The sequence below is a fragment of the Clinocottus analis genome, unplaced genomic scaffold (assembly GCF_023055335.1).
Source record: "Clinocottus analis isolate CAN_PGR_092001 unplaced genomic scaffold, fCliAna1.0.p SCAF_22, whole genome shotgun sequence".
Taxonomy (NCBI): Eukaryota; Metazoa; Chordata; class Actinopteri; order Perciformes; family Cottidae; genus Clinocottus; species Clinocottus analis.
The window spans coordinates 379,243-402,257 of NW_027175954.1; the positions used below are offsets into that span (position 1 = coordinate 379,243).

At 42.9% G+C, this 23,015-nt stretch overlaps 1 protein-coding gene across 2 annotated transcripts in view; it reads left to right on the forward strand.

Annotated features, from left to right (window-relative positions):
• The window catches only part of kcnh1b (potassium voltage-gated channel, subfamily H (eag-related), member 1b), a 42,991-nt gene extending 21,518 nt beyond the window's left edge, over nucleotides 1-21,473 (forward strand). For both annotated transcript variants that reach the window (XM_068588667.1, XM_068588668.1), the window contains exons 8-11: nucleotides 7,694-7,893; nucleotides 8,454-8,706; nucleotides 12,737-12,933; nucleotides 18,516-21,473. In XM_068588667.1, the coding sequence (XP_068444768.1) occupies nucleotides 7,694-7,893; nucleotides 8,454-8,706; nucleotides 12,737-12,933; nucleotides 18,516-19,379 (1,514 nt within the window). In that variant the 3' untranslated portion in view covers nucleotides 19,380-21,473. The remainder of the gene's footprint in view (nucleotides 1-7,693; nucleotides 7,894-8,453; nucleotides 8,707-12,736; nucleotides 12,934-18,515) is intronic.
• The last annotated feature ends 1,542 nt before the right edge of the window (nucleotides 21,474-23,015 follow it).

Sequence of the window (23,015 nt, forward strand, 5' to 3'; positions counted from 1 at the left end):
ATCCTGTACTTGCACGGCACCTTGCAGATTACACTGAGAAGAGAAATCCTCATCATAAACTCAGTTTTAAACCCTCAGGGGTCTCGGGTCATTTTCTCCATTTTACATACATTTCTTAAATTCACTATTTAAAGTCACTTACATACGATACATACTCATGTGTTTTACATCTAAAATTGCAGAACAGTCTCAGCTCCATTGTCCGAAGGCAGAAGCGTAAAGTGATATTTTGGCCCTAAAGCTGAAGAATTGACACTTTATTTTGAAAATTCTTCATATCTCTTGTAAAAACACACCTTTACTTATGTGGTCGAACTGTTTTGGTTAGAGTTTAGGGTTAAGGTTTAATGTTAAGGTTTAGGGTTAAGGTTTAATGTTAAGGTTTAGGGTTAAGGTTTAATGTTAAGGGTTAGGGTTAAGGTTTAGGGTTAAGGTTTAATGTTAAGGTTTAGGGTTAAGGTTTAATGTTAAGGTTTAGGGTTAAGGTTCAGGGTTAAGGTTTAATGTTAAGGTTTAATGTTAAGATTCAGGGTAAGGGTTAAGGGTTGGGGTTAGAGGGTTAGGTTGGGGTTAAAACATGGAAAAAAGACCCTCCTAACTCTCTGTACACGCCGTGTCTCTGACAGCATCTCAACGTTCACCACTTCAACGTGTTCGGGAACACAAGCGCCGGCCGACCTGCTGTGACGGCGAGCGGCTTTAGCAAACTGACACTTGACAAAAGTTCACAGCTGCACATGCAGAGTTGTGCAAAACGTGTGCAAATCGTGTGCATGGGGCCTTTTCGAGCTTTGACTTTCATGTCATGTTGATTTGAATCTCTTCACTTCATTGTTTGACCTTCTCTGTCTCTCAGAGACTCTCCTGCTGTGCATGCTCGTCTGAAATGAATACATTTTTTTGCCGCTGAACACATCTACTGTCCACGCTGAACGCTTTAAAATTATAAACACTGAGTCGGCGGGACCGGACAACAAGAAACATGACGTAACGTGGAACCGCAATCCCTGGAGAAACCTACCCGCCGTGGAGGCGGGTGACCTGCCAGACGGCCTCGGCGGTAGAAAGCCGCTCCCTCACCGGCGTGATGAGGCCCGACGCGGCCGCGCTCCACCGCGTTGGGGTTCCACACTGAACTATTTACCGTACTGTCGGATCGGCGTGGACTCGCGTCCTTCCCTTTCCCGTCTGCTGCCGTCTGCGCACATCCGGCTGCTCAGCAGGACGCCAGATCCAGCGCCCGCAGAGCCGGAGGTGACCGATCTTGCAGCTCTCGCACCGCAACATCGGACATTAACGCGGACGCTGAGCGGCACGCAGCAACGTCAGCGGGCGACGGCTTTACCAGGCGAGGAGAAACAGAGGAGGGCTTTGATTTAGACATTCGTGGTCCTCAGGGGATGGACCCTGGTGGTTTTGGTCAGAAGAAACGTGAAGAAATTCCCTCAGAATCTGAAGGTCAGATTTCAATGATTACATTTTCTGAGAATATTCAAGATCCCCAGAGGATGAACTGTTATTTTGGGATACTGTGTTTTCTCACAACACTACAGCTTCAGCCCAAAATTTCAATTTTGCCCGAAAAGCCCCGCTGCTGTTCAGAGTCTGACAGAAAGAAAGGAGTCTTGGCAGCGTGTCCTTCTTTTGGCAAACTGGAAAATTAATTTTCCAGTTGTTGAACTTGTACTCGATGGCAGTCATGGTACTTAATAATACAAATAATGAATCAATAGTATTAAATAATACCTTCAAAATGAAATATATTCATCGAATGCATTTCATGAATTGCAAAATATAGAATAAAACGTCACTCATCGCACATTGAAGGCATTTCCAAAACGGGTGAGTTTGGATTTGAATGCAGGCAGATTGGTGCAGTGTCGAATGTGTGTGTGTGTGTGTGTGTGTGTGTGTGTGTGTGTGTGTGTGTGTGTGTGTGTGTGTGTGAGGGGGGGCCTGTCGCCACCAGGCTGGTGCTCGGTCTTGAGTGGTGGAGACAGGAGGTTGTTGGCATCAGAGGAGCGGAGGCTGGAGGAGGAGAGTGGTGGTGAAGCAGGTCGGTGAGATAAGAAGGGCTTGTTTACTGTTTACTGTTTACTGTTTACGGAGGAGGAGGTAATATTATTAGCTAATTACGCTTGTGATGGCATTACAGAAACTCATGGAGGGACTGAGATGGAAGATGGACGTTTACTTATCAGGACTGCTACAATCATTTTCTTTGTTTTTACCTGTTTCGTCTTCCTGGAGTCCAGTGTGACATCTTCAAATACCTGAAGATATTTAGTTCACTCTGATTTCTAAAATGCAGTTTAAAAAACAGCAAAGTGGAGAGTTTCTAACGCTGAGGGCAGACAGACAGTTTCTTACTGTAGAGGCAGACAGACAGTTTCTTACAGTTCAGGTAGACAGACAGTTTCTTACTGTAGAGGTAGACAGACAGTTTCTTACAGTTCAGGTAGACAGACAGTTTCTTACTGTAGAGGTAGACAGACAGTTTCTTACAGTAAAGGTAGACAGACAGTTTCTTACTGTAAAGGTAGACAGACAGTTTCTTACTGTAGAGGTAGACAGACAATTGTGAGGAGTAGACAGACAGTTTCTAACGCTAAAGGCAGACAGACAGTTTCTAACACTAGAGACAGACCTTTTCTAAAAGTAGAGGTTGTAACACTGAAGGTAGACAGACAGTTTCTAACACTGAAGGACAGACAGACAGTTTCTAACTATAAAATCAGACAGACAGTTTCGAACACTGAAGGCAGACAGACAGTTTATAACAATAAAAGCAGACAGACAGTTGTAAGGAGCAGACAGACAGTTTCTTACAGTAGAGGTAGACAGACAGTTTCTTACAGTAGAGGTAGACAGACAGTTGTAAGAAGCAGACAGACAGTTTCTCACATTAAATACAGACCTTTACTTACAGTAGAGGCAGTAACACTGAAGGTAGACAGACAGTTTCTTACAGTAGAGGTAGACAGACAGTTGTAAGGAGTAGACAGACAGTTTCTAACGTTAAAGGCAGACAGACAGTTTTCTATGACTGAGGGACAGACAGGTTTTCAGCGTGTGGAGGTTTCCCAGAAGCAGCTTTTCCTCTCCGAGCTGCGGGACAAAGAGCTCTTAGCGTTGACGGCGTGTTTCCTTCATCAGAAGCGCCGCCGTCGCCTCGAGTCACGCTGCTCGTCTTCCTCTCCTTCACCTCTCAGCCTTCATCGTCCGTCATCAGCTCCAACGCCGTCGCTCTGCTCCCGACTTCAAGCACAACAGCTGGAAGGAGGTTTTACCTCCTGACAGTTTTATTTATACTTATACTACTTATTGTACTTCTACTCATTGCTAAAGGAAACAGCGTGTGAGATTCATTCATAACATTATTTAACCTTTCGGAAATCCTTCCCGCGCCAATTTTAAGTCCCAGCATGCCCCATTCAGACAATCTTTTGGCATAAAATATGTATTTTTTTCCATTTTTGAACCGAACGACACAGTTTTTTGACTGAAACTCCTTCCTAACAGGCCAAGGCTTTGTTTTATTGTGATTTTTGTTGCAGATTTTGATTCTTTAGGTCCTAATCTTTCCAAAATGGTGTCTTATTGACCCCTCCAGGAGGCATTTTTTTGGGGAATCTGACTGATATCATGCAGGATGTTCATAGTCATTATCAAAATATCCTTTAAAAGTGTTTTGTTTTGCAGATACACATTGTTTCCCAAGACTTTGCCGAACAAATACAAACAATAAACACAAGTATTGGAATTAATTTGGGGTTCTTACGACGACTCAAACACAGGGGAAAGGAGGTCTTTTAAGCGGGTTGAATTACATCAGGAGGTCACAGAGTGTCCAGTGAAACTAAACTTCAGACCCAGTTTGACTTCCTGTGCAGAAGATTCATCCTGTTCTGACAGTTTGACCCTCTGGGGCTTACGTAGACTCTACCGAGGGAGCGTTGCAGTCTGGGTAAACCTTTTGGTTTCCTATTTAGATTCATGAGGAACAACTGAAGGAAGCTGAGTATTGGATTAGCCCCCCCCCCCCCCATCCCTTCATACACCCCCTCTTGACAGCTTCCTGGCCCACAAATTAAAAAAAAAGTGCCTGAGAGCTGCTGGAGGCTGATGGAAAAGCAGTTGCTATGACAGCCAGCATCCCGGATCCAGGATGAGAGTTTGGGTCATTAGCATAGCGAGTGTGTGAGCGTCGTAATGCAGGACGGGATCGCAAGAGGAAGGACAGAAATAGCCGGTCCATTTTCACTTCCAGAGCATCCTCCATCTGCTTTGAGAGGGACCGGACCAAACCAGGGAGATGTATTGTTGTTGTTGTTGTTGTTGTTGTAGATATAATGAATGATTATCTCATGCAGTGAGTCAAATCTGAGTTAATTTCAGCCATGAACGTGACCCAGGATGTGACCCACCATCCCTCAGAACCTGCTGGTCAGATTTATATGACATTTTTCTGACAATATTCAGGATCCCCACAGGATGGACGTTTTATTTGGGATATTGTATTTTCTTCCAACGCTACCTTCAGCCAAAATTTTTAATTTTTGCACGTTGTGTCTCCTCCATCGTGTGCAAAGATCGCCGCTTAGGATTTGAGGAGAAAAAAAAACACGAGAACTCGTGCAGAAGAGATAAGAACATTAGGGAGGATGAACATTTAGGAGCAAATCTCCTTCAGCTTTCCAACCAAACAGGATTTTTATTTTTACAAGAAATGTTTCAAACGAACTCAAACTAACAAAGTTTCCAAAAAAAATATAGATTTCTTTTTTTTGTTGCTTTGATTCTTCACTTTGAGAAGTACAAACACGTCTCTCTACAGAAAGCTCTGTAATGTTCTCCAAACACGAGCAGCAGATCAAAAATAAGAGCTTAAAAATGTATGATTTTAAATCGAGATCTGATCAAAGTCGACCAGATGATGGAACCGACCGGCTGTTGTAGATACAGATACTAACAGACATGAAGAAGAACTTGTTTTTAAAAAAAGCAAGGAAAGCTAAATTGTGTGCTAAAAGTAGAAACTGTTTGCCAATCAATTTTGTTGTTTTTTGTCTGTCATAAGCGAAATGTATTTGGTTTTCTACGCTTTTATTTTGAAGGCTAAAATACAGATAAAGCAGGAAGTCGGAGTGCGACGTTTAACTGCTGAAATTAAGTTTATAACGGTTAATTCTAAATGTTTAAGAAACGGTTTAGCACTCCCATGAAGAGGAACAAGTTCTTATGTTGGTTTTTAGTAATTAAGTTAGTTTTTGTAGGAAAAACACATTTAAAAATCATCAGTTAAAGTCCAAGACCATCTGTCAGAGGAGAACGCGACAGTCGGTCTTAATTAAGGCCACTTCAAGATGGATTTGGTTGGTTTGTTTGTTGTTTAACTATCATCATTAGTGTGTCTGCTGTTTGCTTGTGTGTATGTGATACACGTCAGTAAATAGAAGTGTTGTTTGGATGTGAGAAGGATCTTTTTGTGTGTTTATCTTTTGCCCAAACACCTCGGCTCCCTGCGGTAAAACCTGGCTCTGGCTCAGGACCCGCTGTTAGTCCGGCTCCACCCACCACCTCTCGTGTTGAGACCGGACAGTGACCTTCGCCAAGGTCACAGGGAGTCGGTCTCGATGCGGTTGACCCCGGGTTGCTGACGGGCCGCGAGTGAGGGGGAGCTGAGTCAGAGAGTTTAGCATCGATGAGCTGAAACGCCAACAGTTAAATCTGTCGATAGAGGCAGAGACGCATCTCAGACTGGAGGGATTCAAGCATCAATAATATTAGTTTCACCCAACAGAACTATTTATTCCTTCAGTGGCCTGCTGCACCGACAGTGATCACTGTTGCCGGAGGAAGAAGAGGAGTGAAAATCCAAGACGGGCAATATAAATATCCTGGAAAACATTCAAATTTTGGCAGCGTTTCAACTTGAATGCTGCATTAGTCACAGATATTTAACGCTCACAGCCCTTAAATGCTGCATGTGTGGAGGAATTGTTGTTGTTTTAGCCTTCAATGGTATAAAATAATAGGTTGAGGGCAGTTTGCAGGTCGTTTTATTTAAATCATCGATATCTAAAGCTTAAAGAGCTGTGGGATTGTGTATTGAATGAGAGAAGAGATGTAGTTCAGCAGCTTTAACAGCATAGATTTGTTTATAAATATCTAAATCATCATCATCCTTTAATAATAAACATAAACCCTTTGTTTTGTTTTTACACTTTCGGGTCATATGTGGGTCTCAAAAAGAGCGGTAGGATAAGCAGTTTTAAAGTTTCAATGGCAGAACAGTCAAGCGATACTGGTTGATGTTGTCCATGATACATAAGTGATGATTGGAAGAAGTAGATGAGTCAGAGGTGGGGCGTATACCACCGTATCATCTGCATAATAACTTGTCTATTAAAGTCCTAATTAGTCTGAGGGATAAACAACAGTATCATCTGCATAAAAACATGGACATTGAAGTCCAGATGAGGAAGAATGTTTTTTAATAATCAGTGGTGGACCAACAATGGACCCCTGTGGCACTCCATCACTGCATTATCTGCAGGTTACCAACATGTGACCAGATACGCGTAGATGGCCAATCACATCACATTAGGGGCGGGACTTGAGGCAAAGCAGGCGGGGGGGAAAAAAACACCTCAATGACGGAAAAATGTAACACCTGCAAAGATGAGCTGGTACATTCAGAGTTTAATTCATAGATGTATTCAACTATCAGAAGTACTACAAACACACTTTCTTGAGAAGTGACCGTAGTTTGTTTAATACTGAAGCGTTAGCGGCGTCAACATCCGATGCGGCCATCTTGGTTGTTGTTGTTTTTTTGTCTGAAGAAACGCTCCATATTAGATAATCTGCTGTGATTGGCGCTGGAAAACGGTCCAAAGCGGAGAGAGAGGGGCATCTGCCAGAGAGAATAAAACATGAGCTCGCAGATTTGTCTGGCTCACAGGGAAGCTCGACTGTCAGCAGCTTCAGACACAACAGTTTCCTCTGTGACATCAGCCGGAGACCAACTGAGGTCAACGTGATCAAAACCTGGAGGCTGGAGTTTAAGGAGGATTTTACGACTGAGAGGATTAATTCTTTAAAGTTTTGATTGACGTTTTGGTGATATGTTCGACGCAAATGTTTCCTTCTCATGTTGACAATTTAGATATGTACAACTTACTTCTTTTTTTTTTAATGCAAGGTTGGACATTTACTTGGTTTTAAATAATTGATTTTGTCTTTGCGACTGTTTTGGAACTTCAAACACTGTTAATATATATTCAGAAAATTAAATAGAGCTTTGAAATTGACATTTTTTGTACAAACAAACTTGTGTTGTTGAAAGAAATGTGAAACAACCTCAGTCAACATGAACACAGTTGGTCCACTAACGGGTTAAAACGAGTGCACACTGCTAGCACAGACCTTCACGAGGCATAAAAAATAGATGTATTATGAGTGCTTCATAATTAAATATTCCTCATCATTCCTAAATGAGCATCAGACGGCACTTACTTTGTGAAATGTGACTTTTTGAGTTCAGCAAAACATATTACAGATTAATAATAATAATGTCAAATGGGATCACGTTGGATGAATAATGTGTAAAATAGTGAAATATTCTCCGTACGTCGTGTGCTGTGCAGCTACAATAACGACTAAATGTTCTTTTGCTTTTCGTTTCCAGCGCTGCTGTACGCAACCATCTTCGGTAACGTCACCACCATCTTCCAGCAGATGTATGCCAACACCAACCGCTACCACGAGATGCTCAACAGCGTGAGGGACTTCCTCAAACTGTACCAGGTCCCCAAAGGCCTCAGCGAGAGGGTGATGGACTACATCGTGTCCACCTGGTCCATGTCCAGAGGCATCGACACCGACAAGGTAACTCTTCCTCGCCCGTTCGGCTTCGCCTCGGGCGTGACGTCACCGTGTCACTGGGTTTGATGAGCTTTCTCTCAGTTTGACCTCAATTTGACCTCAGTTTGACCTCAATTTGACCTCGGTTTGACCTCAGTTTGACCTCAGTTTGTCTCTAATTAGACGTCTGTGTGAGTTTGGTCTCAATGGGAATTCAGATTGACTTCAGTTTGGTTCCAGAGTGACCTGAATTTGACCTCCCTTTGACCTTGGTTGGCCCTTGGTTTGACCTCAGTTTGACCTCACTGTGACCTCTATTGGTCCTTGGTTTAATTTGCTTAGACCTTAATGTGACATATCTCTGTCGGACCTCAGTTTGAACTCAGTTTGACCCCAGGTCGACCTCAGTTTGACCTCAGTTTGACCTCACTGTGACCTTGGTTGGCCCTCGGTTTAATTTGCTTAGACCTTAGTGTGACCTCAGTGTGGCATGATTTCATATCTCTGTCAGACCTCGGTTGGATTCAGTTTGACCTCAGTTCAACCTCAGTTTGACCTCAGTTTGACCCCCCTTTTGTCCGCAGGTGCTGCAGATTTGCCCGAAGGACATGCGAGCGGACATCTGCGTCCACCTCAACAGGAAGGTGTTCAAGGAACACCCGGCGTTTCGGCTGGCCAGCGACGGCTGCCTGCGAGCCCTCGCCATGGAGTTCCAGACCGTCCACAGCGCGCCGGGCGACCTCATCTTCCACGCCGGGGAGAGCATCGACAGCCTCTGCTTCGTGGTGTCGGGGTCACTGGAGGTCATCCAGGACGACGAGGTGGTGGCCATTTTGGGTGAGTTCGCCTGGAAATGTCTGAACTCCACAATGGACCTGGTAAAAACGTCGTCGGGAAAACTTTAACTTTCGTGAGAGATGACATGAGCAGTAATGTTCATTTCTTTTTGGGGTTCGGCTCTGCAACGATCGTCTCAGTCCATGATGCCGTCTAACGATCCAATGATTATGAGTCGGAGCAGATATTCTCCGTGCATCGGCAGGGCTCAAGAAGTCAATTATTTTCATTATAGATTAATGTTTAAACCCTTTCAGAAGGATCGCATTCATCAAATGTTCATTTTTAGTTTCCAAAGTATTCATCCAACTGCTTTTACGACCAGATAAAATCGAGAAAAAAATAGCAGATTATCAAACTGGATGAGTTGAAACCACAGAATAAGAACTAAAATCATTAGAAAAACAAATATTATTGTATAGCAATACAGATTCTTCAGATCCCTGCTGCCCAACCGTCGCAAAGTCGTAAAAATGGTTGAATGTGTAAAATTTGAAATGCAGGACAAGATGAAGAACACCTTCACACATCAAACAGGAGGGTTTGAAGTCTTAATCGTCTGTCGGCCACGATGCCAGTGAAGGTGTCTTCACTGTAAATAAGAGACTTCCTGTCAGAAACGCGGTCCGCTCTTGCCAGTCAACACTTCCCCTCCCTCAGCTGGACCAAAATGAATTGTCTTTTCGTCCGAAAGTGAGATGCAGAATTGAAACTGTGTGGGTTTTTGTTTGCTGCGCGCTGAAGCCACCTGACTCTGGATGGAAAACACCTGAGCCCCCAGATTAAAAAAAAAAAAAATCCCTTCAGAGCCACCTGCCACACACACAAAAAACTGCATCAAAAACCCCACAAAATGTTTTTCCTATTTTTGTCAGCGTGCCGAGGAATCGCGCTCCGGGGCTCTCATTAGCAAAGCATGGGTTTTATGCATGAAGTGTTTTTCTTTCTTGCCAAAACATGCGGCCTGTTTTTTTTCTTTTAACTGACGGGAGGCAGAGAAACAAACAAAAACGAGAGATGATGGAGGAAGCCGTGGAGGCGGCGCGCGGCTGAACGAACAGCTGTCGGAGTCATTAACGCAATTCAGCCGCCGTGTTTCACTAAACACTTTGAGCTCTCTAACCGCTCCTTGATGCGCACGCTACGCGTTCTGCCGCCAGAGACTCGGCGCTCTCTCTTTCCATGAAACATCTGCGTCGGCCTTTTTTTTTAAAATGTCAACAACTTGGATGAAAGGAACTTAATCATGTCCTGATCCTCCTCATCCATATTTCAGTTTGAAAGAAATGAACGAGTTCCCGTCAGAGCTAACAAGCTAACTCTAGTTTTGCATGTTGGTCAGCTGACGTTAGCATGTCAGCGTAGCCCCTGATCGGGCACTCATTGACATACTTTGTGAGGGAAATTACCGTACATGGTTACTTGCACGGTTAAGGGCACTGACGCAGGTAATAATCACAGATTATTTGGCTTCTTGTCCTTCGCCATCTTGTCTTTTTTGGAGCCAGAAGTGACCATATTTAGACCAGAGGCTTCAGAAAATCAAGCTAAGCTAACACGCCGCGTATGGTGAGCTCAAACCAAACGGAAAGTTCCGGTTCTGCCGAGTAAAACCGACGCAAAAATGTCTGCAAAACTTGCATTCTCTCTCCTGACCACCAGGGGGCGTCTCCTCTGGTTGTATAGAAGTCTTTGCTTCATGTGTTAAAGCTGCATTCTCTCTCCCGACCACCAGGGGGCGACTCCTCTGGTTGTATAGAAGTCTATGAGAAAATGAAGCGCGGTACAAAGTGCAATATTTACCTTGTGATATGAATGGGAGTAGAATAGAAAGTTAATTTAATGGTAATATACAACATAAGTACCTCAAAATTGTACTTACTTATGGTACCGAATACGGAGGCGACTTTTACAAAAGATGATATGATGTCTATCTAAATAAAAACCAATAAACATTTATTTTCTGTCCCTTTGCTCGAAACCGCTCCACTTGAAAATGACAAATATCTGTTGAGTTGCTTCGTCGTCTTTGTTGCGTCTGCACTTCCTTTTCTTCGTGGTGGTTTTCCATCATCAAGCTTGTGACTTTGTGTTGTGTTTTTCCCATCAGCCCTGAAGCGTGTCAGTTAACCTGAACTTGACCCGCGTCACGCGCTCAGACCCGGGATTAACCCCAGAAAAAGTCAACGAAAGTTCACTTTTGTAACACGATCTGCTTTCTGAAAGCGGACTTTTTGGGAAATGTTTCTTCTCTTGTACGCTGTGCGTTTACAGATGACAGAGTTGCGACAAAAATAATGCTAAAAATCCTCTGATTTCTTCTTCTGTTGCTGGATTTTCCTCTTTTTTCGTTGTCCTATGTGACAATAAACTGAATATCTTTGGTTTTGAAGTGTTGACTGGAGACAAACTCATTCAAAATCCTATAACAACCGATATGAATCGATTTTAAATGAGAAAATAACGGTTATGCTAATCGATAATGAAATAATTGTTAGCCGCGGTCCTAACTGGAAAAACCTCCCGTTCTTCTGACTTTGCATCATTGACATGATTGTATAATGAACTCCTCGTGTGTTGGCTGTTCGCCGTGGATACAAACACATCAACAGCAGTGAGACGCCGCTGCCTGCAGTCTGTGGCGCTCAATAATTTGGGGGGAAGTGAAGCTCGGCCCGGGGGCTCACGGGTCCAGCTGCTGAGGCTGCGACGCTGACAGGAAGTGAGACAGCCGGCCTCGCAGCCACTTTGTTCCTGTCTCTTTTAAAAAAATAAAAAATAGCTTTTACTTCCAGATAATGACCAGAAGATAGGTTTTATCAGCAGACCGAATCTCCTTCGGTTCCTCTCTGGATAAATATTTAGACCTTCTCCCTGAGCCCTCTGCTTTCACATCACATTAGGAACTATTTAAAGTGCTTCGCTTCCTCTTTTTCGGGTCGAGCAGCTGCATCAAAGCTCCTCCGCAGCCTGACGGATGTGTGTGTGTCTCTGCTGCGTCAGGAGCGCCGGCCGTTCGTCATTGTGACCCTGTGATGCGTCGTCAGTGAGGTTCGCCGTCCGTGGAAGACGAGACTGTGGAGTCAGTCTGATGTTTCGAGACAAATCTGTCGGAACGGGAACGTTTGTGGAAGCGGAGCCAAGAGGAAAAGTCTCCAGCTGCACTTTACCTCTTTGAAAAGAAAATGTCACATGATTCACAGAACGAGCGGGTTTGGCATTTCATACTTTATTAAATGAGATGTGAAATGCTGTTATCTATCATAAAGTTACACTTCAGAAAGTCTCCTAACACTTTAATTCATCGGTTTCTATTAAAAAAATGATGTTTCTAGCTTTCATTATATATAATTATATATGTATATAATTATATAATTATTTATTCATGAATATTTATATACACTTATTTTTTAAATACATTTATTTATATAATTATATATCTTTATATATAATTATTAATTTATTCACAATTATGTTTATAAAACAATCTAATTATAGAAAATTATATTTATATTTTAAGTTATATAATTATATTTATTTATATCAAATGTATTTATATATAACAATACGTTTATATATAATTATTTATTTATACATAATTATATATTAATATACAATTATATTTATAATGATATATATATATATAAAATATATTTAAATACTGTTTTGCTTTTAATATATATATATATATATAATTGTATATAAATATATAATTATATATAAATAAATAATTATATATAAACGTATTGTTTTATATATATATATATATATATATATATATATATATATATACATATATATATATATATATATATATATATAACCATATTAATCGGCTAGATGTTCATGTAGATGATATTCCGTGTCACCAGGTAAAGGTGACGTGTCATCAGGTAAAGGTGACGTGTCTCTGTGTCACCAGGTAAAGGTGACGTGTCTCTGTGTCACCAGGTAAAGGTGACGTGTCTCTGTGTCATCAGGTAAAGGTGACGTGTCATCAGGTAAAGGTGACGTGTCTCTGTGTCATCAGGTAAAGGTGACGTGTTCGGCGACGTCTTCTGGAAGGAGATGACGTTGGCGCAGTCCTGCGCCAACGTGCGCGCGTTGACCTACTGCGACCTTCACATCATCAAGAGAGACGCGCTGCAGAAGGTCCTGGAGTTCTACGCCGCCTTCGCCAACCACTTCGCCAGGAACCTGGTGCTCACCTACAACCTGAGGAAGAGGGTGAGCGTGCGCCCTTCATCACGCCATCGGCGGCGTGATCAGTGTTGCATAACAGTTTACTACTGGAGCTTTTAAATGTATTTCACAGTCCAGAAAAGCCACCTTTTGATCATTATTCAGCCACATCGGTGCAACTGGGCTCTGAATATTTAGGGCAGCCATGTTTCTTTGGGTCATCTTTGAGTCCAGTCGGTGTGAGATGGAAGAGGAGCGGAGTATTGGCTGCATTACAGTCAAACACTTCTTAAACAGGAAGCTGTTCCCATTTAAATACATTTCAACCGTCTGCTTTGCTTCGTCTCTTCACAACAAACCCTTCATACAACATCACATCTGTGGCAGCAGATTACAAACTTTTCTACGTCTGCGTGTTATATTTGTTCTGGAAAAAATCCCTCAATCCTGTGTCTAGTGTCTGCTGTTGAGGACTCTTTGCACATCAGAGACTTTCAACTGTGACTAAACACATAAATACAAACACCCCCCCACAAATAAAGCTGCGAAAAAACGCGGGCGAACACGAGCGTGGGTGTTTTTTTTTTTCGTCACGCGACCTCGAAACGTCTCGCAGCCGCTCTGTTGTCGTCAGGTTTTATTTTGTGTGTGTGTGTGTGTGTGTGTGTGTGAAGTCTTTACATAAGCTGCTTTGTTCTGAGCTCAGCCAAACAGCGAGGAGGAAGAGGAGGAAGAGGAGGTGGGCGATGACAGGCGGCTGCGTCGACACCTCGACTGACGCAAACACACGACACGGCGGCTCAGTTCAACCTGCGCTGAGGCCGGAGAGGAAGAAGCTTTAAAAACGCAAACCTCCCCCGTGAATGTGAGATGTGTAACCAGCAGGCGGGCCGTCTGATGACGGCGGCCATCGTGTTGTGTCTCCCTCTTCTCTGTGAACCCCTCGCTCTCTGACGCTACTTTCGGGGAGGCCGCGACACGATGCACCCGCTCACGTTCAAATATATATTTACTATCAAACGTGTACAGTAAATACTGTCAATACAGTTCTTACAGAGAGTATTTGGCTCTGGAGCAACAGAGAAACAGAACAATGATTGTGCGCTACAACGTTTCTTTCACACACACAAACACACACACACAGCTGCACAGCGAAGCGTTCGGAGGTTAAGTTGCAATGCAAATACATCAGGTCACAGCGGGCGATGAGTTATTGTTATTATGACAACACTAAAATGAAACGTCTCAAAAACTTGTGTATTTTGATCCTGATGTATTTGTACTTGTGAGTGTGTAACTTTTAATTGAGTATTTTTACACTAAAGTATTTCTTCTTCTTCTTCTTCTTCTTCTTCTCTCTCTCTCTCTCTCTCTCTCTCTCTCTCTCTCTCTCTCTCTCTCTCTCTCTCTCTCTCTCTCTTTCTCTCTCTCTCTCTCTCTCTCTCTCTCTCTCTCTCTCTCTCTCTCTCTCTCTCTCTCTCTCTCTCTCTCTCTCTCTCTTTCTCTCTCTCCAAACAAACAAACTAGGAAAGCTTGAAATAAGACGGGTCATCAAATACTTTGCTGATCGCCATGAGCCTCTCTCTCGCTCTCTTTTTCTCCCTTTCTCCCTCCCTCCTCTCTCTGTCTCTCTCTCTCTCCGAACAAACTAGGAAAGCTTGAAATAAGACGGGTCATCGAATACTTTCACGATAGCCATGAACCTCGCTCTCTTTCTCTTCCTCCATACCGCTCTCTCTCTCTCTCTCTCTCTCTCTCTCTCTCTCTCTCTCTCTCTCTTTCTCTCTTTCTCGCTCTGTCTTTCTCCCTCTCCAAACAAACGAAGAGAACTTGAAATGAGACGGGTCATCAAATACTTTGATGATAGCCATGAGCCTCTCTCTCTCTCTCTCTCTCTCTCTCTCTCTCTCTCTCTCTCTCTCTCTCTCTCCCTCCTTCCCTCCCTTCCTCTAAATCGATGTGAAAGCCATCGTGTCCTGTTCTGCTTGGCTGTGCAATAATAATGCCGGTGAAAAGAAACGACCTGCCGCGGCGGCGCTCACCTCCAACGCGCTGCGTCACGGCACACTGAGCTCATGCCGCTGAAATCAATAACGTAACACAAAATGTGGTGACGTCATTGACATTCAGGTTTTTTTTATGGCTTCCTAGAAAGTACCACTGCTTTGGATTCAAGAGAACTAAGAGAATAAATGTTTATCTCATCTGAGAGGAACATTTAAGGGGATTTATTGGCAGAGATTCATATATTATTCATAACTATGTTTTCTTTGGTGTATAAATCACCTGAAACTAAGAAATATTGTGTTTTTGTTCGACTGAGTCCTTCATATCTGCGTTTAGGGATCAGGTCATCTTCACTGAGTCCGCCATGTTCCTACAGTAGCCCAGAAGGGACAAACCCAACGACAGCCAACAAGCTGTTCAGCCAGGAAACTGCTTCTTAAAAGTACAAATTAAACCCCAGACTAACTGCGTTCATGCTCCTGTACAAGGTTTAAATGTTCCACGGTATTGTTCTGTGAAGCCGAGCCTGTGAACGCAGCATTACTTGTTTGAACAGGACGCAATGTGGAAAGCAAAGCATCGATTTCGCTGTCAGAGATGTTTTTTAAAGCGTGACACTGGTCCTCTTCACTACTTCACAACTTATTGTCGTGACAAGTATAACTGCAAGTGCTTTTAGCTGGATCTTTATGCTAAGCTAAGCTAACCTGCTGCCTCATTTCTTAGGTTGAAGGCACGTCTTCCGAAAAATGTTGCTTTACTGTCAACATTTCCTCCCACAATTTATCTGAAATTGAAGTTTGTTCTTGAGAAATGATGCAGCCAGTTGTTGCGCGCTTTGCATAATAATAATAATAATAATAATGGAGTCGTGTAAGACCGAGAGTCCCTGCAGACGTTTGCGTGTTTGCACTTGAATGCAGCACAGAGAGTGTGTGTCTGAGCTGCAGTCTGGTGTGTGTTGTGTGTTGGTATCAGAAGGAACGGAGCAGCAGTCGTCCGGCATTAGCAGTTCTCTCACGTTCGGCGTTCCTCTGCTCTCATCGCCCCCGGAGAGCTTCTCTGACAGAGCCGTCCGGCGGCGGCTTGTTTCTGCTGCTTCGTCCAACACGATCCAATTTCAGTAGGTCAGGAACTCCCCGATTGGCTGAGGGGTTTAACATAACGATGACATCGCTGAGCCGGGGAAGCCTCGCCGCCGCCCCTCGCTGTCGCCGAAGCATAAAGCCGCAGTCAGACTCGGTAGAGGTCGGGAGGTCGCGTGGAGCCGACTGTCAGATGACGTTACGGTCGGGGTGCGGGGATTCCTTAAATAGGGATTTCCAGCGACCAGAAGTCCTGAAATGCGTAGTGCAGTTAATTCAGGCCACTACAGGTTATTTTTAAAACCAATTACCCCCCCTCCTCCTTAGGGGCGGCAGATTGTAATTGGTATATACTGTAAAACTCTAAATCATGGGTTGTTTTATAAATTTAAAAAAATAAAAGCCCCAAACTGCTGTATTTGGATGTATTGGACACCATAAGTACTGAAGAAGTGAAATATATGATTTGGTACATGAGAAAATGTACAAATAGCATTCAAATGTGACCCAATGGGCTTCATTGGGTCTCAATGGTCACCAATGAGTCCTCGCCTAAATCTTCTGTCCTAAACCTTCTCTAACTTTGTTCTGCTTCACTTTATGAAAGTCAACCTTTGCTGAGAGAATGTTCACATGTTCAATGTTCACATATTTTGAAGTTGGACTTTACAGCTGCATCATTTCAAAGAAATAATCATCCTGAAACTGATTTCTTTATAGGCGGACCTGAAACCTTTTCATTTTTTCCTGTGTCTCATCTTCATTGACTCTTAACCAGTAACACATAAACTGATATTTACACATCTGAACAACATCTCACATGTGAACCTTTTATTATAACGCCAACATTATTCAAATAGCCCTCGTGGTTGCAGAGATACACACTTTTTAGTTTGGGTATGCACATTTCGAGCAGAGGCTTAAAATAGGTTGTTCTTTTTATTAATACTCAGGTTTATATTTCCGAAAATCAGAGTTGTGTCGTTCTGGTTCAACAAAACGCCACAAGGGCAAAACCTGAATACGATCCAGCACAAGTGGGTTTTTAATCTATGAACAGAGCTTGTTGACAACTGAGCCGCCACTTTGGTGCTGTCGACATCTCAACAATGATTGAATGGATTGGCACGACATTCGGCTCAAACGTTCGTGGTCACCTGAGGATGAATCCTACCGTCTTTGGGGATCTTCTGACTTTTCTTTCGGCGTCACCGGCAGGTCAAAGTTGTGTCCAATACTTTGGTTTATTATAACTTAATCTACCCAATCTAATCATCACATAATATTGTGTCCTTTTTCTTGTAATAGTTTGGCTTTATTTCAATAATATCAGAACTTTTCACTCAAGTATTAAGACTTTTTCTCATAGAACTATGAATATTGTGATGATGTAATGTTTTATAATGGGACTTTTTGTCTTTAGTTGGACAGGAGAGATGGCGAATAACAGGCTTTTAAAGGTCCAAGGCTTTATTTAAGTCGATAAAACTCCTATTTGTTGTTCATTTGACCACCAGGATGCTCCTAAAATATAAATAGCTTTAAATACGACGTTTAGCTTGAATGAAATCAACCGAGAACAAAGAATCCAGCTGCTGTGGATCTTGTGCTTTTTTGTTTAATGGAGAGATTTTTTTGGACTGAGTTACTTATTGTGCATCCAAAGTGGCCTCAGCTTTTTTGTGGCTAAAGATCTCAAACTATTTTTTCCTACATTGACATTTTGATCAAAGCGTTTTTTCCCCCCGATCACGTCCCAGGGCACTGTAAAGCAAAGAGACGTTTCTTTAATAATAAATGACTGAGTTTGACATCAGAAGCAGTAAATGCTCAATCTACACGCTTTCAGTCGGGAGTGCTTCGTTTGACACCGTTGATCATGCAGTTTTAATCTTACGAGGGGAGAACTTGTGGTTTGAATCTTTCTGCGTCACAACAAGACGCATGAAACATTTAAAATGTTGTCTTTACTGGTGAAAATCACATTATTTCAACTGTAGGATTTTAAATATTGGGATGAATTAGATGAGATGGCGTAGTGACCTCTCGGAGAGTTAGTTGTGGAGCTAACCGCTAACATGCTAACATTACATTTAGCTAACGCGTTTAACCAAAACCGTAGAAAGTACAATTTATTCAAGAAAGTTAAACTATGAAGTGCGATATAAGTAAGTGCCATTTAAGTGCTAACATGCTTGGGCTGGTATCTCTACAAGCTAGCTGGATCTTTTAACTTTCAATAGGCAAGCAAGCTAATGCTACCCCGGTCGCTAACAGGCTAACGAGTCTGTTTATCTCCTTAATGTGCGTCCAATCGGGTCACAAACTGTTTTATGGATTATTTGCTCTGTTGGATGTTGAGTCACATCACTCTCAAGTCCTAAAAGTCCAGCATCCAACACAAACTCTGCAACACTGAGTCATTTTTTTGTAGTTTATGGAGTTTAGGACGACAGAAGTGAAGGTATTTCTTTGGCAAAGTGAAACCGTTCTGACTGCTTCTCCTTGTTTCCTGCCGTTTTGTTTTTTGTACAGATCGTCTTCCGCAAGATCAGCGACGTGAAACGCGAGGAAGAGGAGATGTTGAAGCGCAAGAACGAGGCTCCTCTGAACCTCCCTCCGGATCACCCGGTCCGGCGACTCTTCCAGCGCTTCCGGCAGCAGAGGGAGGCGCGGCTCGCCACCGAGCGGATCGCGCAAGGCGCCGCCGACGTGGAGAAGGGCGTCGCTCCCCCGGAGGCGCCCAGAGGCCCAAAGATCCTGGCCTCCACCAGCATAGTCATGGTGACGGAGAGCCCGGCCACGCCCCCCACCACCTCGTCCACCACGTCCCCGTCGTCCAAGACCTCCAGCCGGGTGATGCTCCACGCTCCCGCCGCCCCGAACGGCAACCCGGTCGGCTGCAAATCCGCAGAGCCGCCGCCCAAAGCCAAAGGCTGGGGCCGCTTCAGGGAGTCGGTGGTGAAGGCCGAGTCGTGGAGCAGCGTCTCCAAGGCCGAGTCCATGGAGACGCTGCCCGACAGAACTAAGTCCCAGGACGAGATCCCCCTCAAGAAAACGGACTCCTGCGACAGCGGCATCACGAAGAGCGACCTCCGCCTGGACAGCGTAGGCGTTGGCGGCGGCGGCGGAGCCAGGACGCCGCCGGAGCAGAGCCCGGTGCGGTGCGACGAGAAGGCGGCGTTCTGTCCAATCCCGGAGCAGAGCGCCCAGGCCTCCTTCCTCGAGCTCAAGCAGGAGCTGAGGGGCGACATCGGCTCTCTGAACGGCCGCATGGCGGCGCTGGAGTCCCAGCTGGCCGAGATGCTGCGGCTCCTCAAATCCAGGAAGTCGTCGGGCTCCTTCTTCGAGATCTCGCGGCCTCCGTCCCCCGATTCCGACAAGGACAGCTTCTCCTAACCCGGACAAGCGAGTCGGCCCGCGGGGGATCGGACTCGGACCTGTTAAGCCTTCAAGGTGCCGGACGAGCTGCCGGCGAGGTTGATAGCGAGGATACGGCTGTTTTTTTTTAGTTTGATCACTGTAGAAAAGAGTCATGATGATCGTACCTTTGGTCCTCAAGAGGGTTTTCGACCTTCAACGAATTTTGGCAATAATAACACAAGGCTTTAGGACTTTGGCACTGTGACGAAGGAAACCGCTCCCAAGGGTTCATTCGGTGGCTTTGATCGATCTCATGAGGTCGCGCAAAGTCGTTTTTTTCGCTGCTCAGAACCGCTGTCTGCAAAGAAAACGCTTCAAAAAACGACAAGGAGATTCAAAAAAAGAGACTTAACTGTGGTTTGAAGGCAACGGATTGATTCAGAATCTTAAAAATTGACTAAAACATTTGTTTTTTGTACCGACGCAGGCTGTTTGAGAACTCGTCGCTGTCGTGGCGTCACGTCAAAGCGATGCGATTGGTTGTTGAGAGCGCCAATCAAGATTATCTTCGGAAGTAAGACGCTGCCGAAGTCGTTTTCGAGGTCTTTGTGGCTCAGACTTCCAGCTGGAGGTCAACGGTTCGGTTCGGCGGGACGTCTTAAAGAGGAGAAAAGTCCCGACCTTCAGACTCTAAACACTGTGCACAGATTTCATTAAGAAGTCTTTGATGTTCGGGTTTCGGGGGCGTTTTTTTATAATCCAGAATGAATGTGAAAGATGTCGTGCATCACGAGGCCCTAAATGTGTCCGAGTACATTTGTCTTTTTCTCCCCCACACCCAAAAAAATAATCAGTGCATGTTGATTCAGCTCTGAAAGGAGCTCGCGGGGTTAAAACATCCAGACTGTTCAGTGTTAAAGACGACGCATCTTGGACGGTAATAATTCTGATACATGCGGCTGCTTGACTGCGTCTGGATTCAAGTGGAATATGTTTGAACTCACGGTACATATTCGTAAAAGATTAATCATTTAAAATGATCCTATATATAGAGAGAGAGGACAAAAATGAAGGATTAAAGCGACCGGTCAGTGAACGCTGCGTCTCGGGTGAAGAGAAAACCTCCCGACGTGCGACGCTGAGCAGACACTGTGTGTTTTTTATTAATCTTGTGCGTTATGTTTTGAACCCGGCACTTTTTATACTCGCGCCGCTCGATGGACCGGCTCACACCGAACGCCAACATCCAGGCGACGGAGCGGACTCGGCGGCCTCGTGACCCTCATCTAATAAAACGGTGATGTCACCTTGCGGGCCCTGGAAGCTGCAGCGCCTCGTACAGAAGAGCACATTTAAAAAACTAAAAAAAGAAGTATTTATTCTTGTGCTCTGTTGTTTTTTTTCATAATTGATTCAAATCAGCTTTATTTAAGAATCTGCAGAAAACCGCTATTTGCTCTGTAAAGATGCAGCGGAGTGAGAGACTGTCCTCCCTCTGCGTGTGTGTGTGTGTGTGTGTGTGTGTGTGTGTGTGTGTGTGTGTGTGTGTGTGTGTGTGTGTGTGTGTGTGTGTGTGTGTGTGTGTGTGTGTGTGTGTGTGTTGTAATCCGAGCTTCTTCTGGCTTTGTTGACATAACCGGGCCGGCTGCACGTGCTTTAGGTGCATGATCTGAAAACGCCGTAGTGGAAGCGTAGCCCCTCCCCTTCCTCATCTAACACTGTTTGCACCCCGTCGCCATCTTGAGAGCCGACAAAGCTGAAGTTGTGTAAAAAGACGTTATGTATTTGCTGAGAGAAGTTGAGTTTTTCCCGATTCACGCCTCTAAAATCAGTAATTTTCTCAAAGCTCTACATCTAGTGGACGTTTGCTGAACTGCAGCGGCGCACGTCGTCGTACGAAAATACGCACAAATTTACGATTTTGACTCAAAATATAACAAAATCATTGATGTATACGCGTTCATTCAGAGTTTATCTGATTCTCTACGCTTCACCTTCAACACTGAGCTTCTTTTTTATGTTTTGCTGAATGAACAGAAAACGGTTTCTTTTATTCCTGACATCTTTTAAAATGCACATTTAAGACCAATCTATGGAAGCCCATTCCCGCCACGCAAAAAAAAAAAAAAAATTAGGACCAAAAAAAAAAAAAAAAAATTAGGACCAAAAAAAAAAAATTAAAAATTAGGACCAAAAAAAAAAAAAAAAATTTCGTTGTCTTTTTTTTCCGTTGACTTGAAAAAAGGCAACAAAAAAAAGTTTCATTCCAGGAGAGAAATGAGAACTTGACTACTGACTACAAATGGCAAAATTACAGTTACAGCCTAAATATAATTGTAGCTAATATATGTACACACAAAGTACACTGTTGACCTTCCATTGACCATTTTTAAGAACTGAGTAAAATGCAAAGTCCACACATATATTGAATGAATTATTTACTTTAAAGTAACCCATCAATAAGCTTACAGGTGGTTGACATTGCCAAACAAGCACTGTTTTATATTCAAGTGCTCTTGTTATTTACTAAAAGATATTTTGAATTGAAACAAGATTGGACTTTTTTTTTTACCTGTACTTGTGTTGTTGTATGAACAATACATACTTACATTTAAATTAAGGTATTGTAAAACCAAAGTGATGAAATAACGTATTGCTTAGATGTTTTCTTTATTTTTGTCAACGAAAAGAAATCTATATTTTTTTTCTCCCTATTTTTTATTTTTTTGGTCCTAATTTTTTTTAATTTTTTTGGTCCTAATTTTTTTTTTTTTTTGGGGTCCTAATTTTTCTTTTTTCTTTTTTTTTGGTCCCAATTATTATTATTTTTTTCTGGTCCTAATTATTTTTTTTGTGGCGGGAATGGGCTTCCATACAAATCAGATTTGAATGTAACTTGTTTTTCTGGTCGTGTATAAAAGTGCTGCAGCTTTAACTTGAGAGTCATCTGCAAAACAAAGTGATAAACTAAAAGTCAAATCTGAAGCTTCATTCCTACAAAAGAGGAAATGTAACCGTCACTTGAGAAGAAAGAAGTTTCACTTTTGTCTCGACGGCGTCGGCATCTCATCTGTGTGGTTATAACACAGCGTCATAATATGCAATTATTGCCATATGAGCAGTTTGTCCTGAGAGACCGGCTGTCCGTGTGCATCTCACGCCGTCCCATGAGCCTCGCTGGTATCGGCTCTGGTGCACTCTGGTCGCTCTGCATGACGCCGGGTCTGAGGAGGACTTTGCTTCCTTCATCTCTCGGCGTGAGGAGGCTCTTCCTCTTTAAACTTTAATATCTTTTGCTGCGGCTCACATGTATGTCATGTGCATGAAGAACGTCACACGTGCACCGCTTGGAGGAAGCGCTCGAAGGGAAACTTAATAAATAAATAAACATATATATATATATATATATAAGTATATATATAAGTATATATAAGTATATATATATATATAAGTATATATAAGTATATATATATATAAGTATATATAAGTATATATATATAAGTATATATATATGTATATATAAGTATATGTATATATAAGTATATATATATAAGTATATATATATATATATATATATATATATATATATATAAATATATATATAAATAAATGTGTATATATATATATATTTATATATATATATAAAAAAATATATATATATATAAAAAAAAA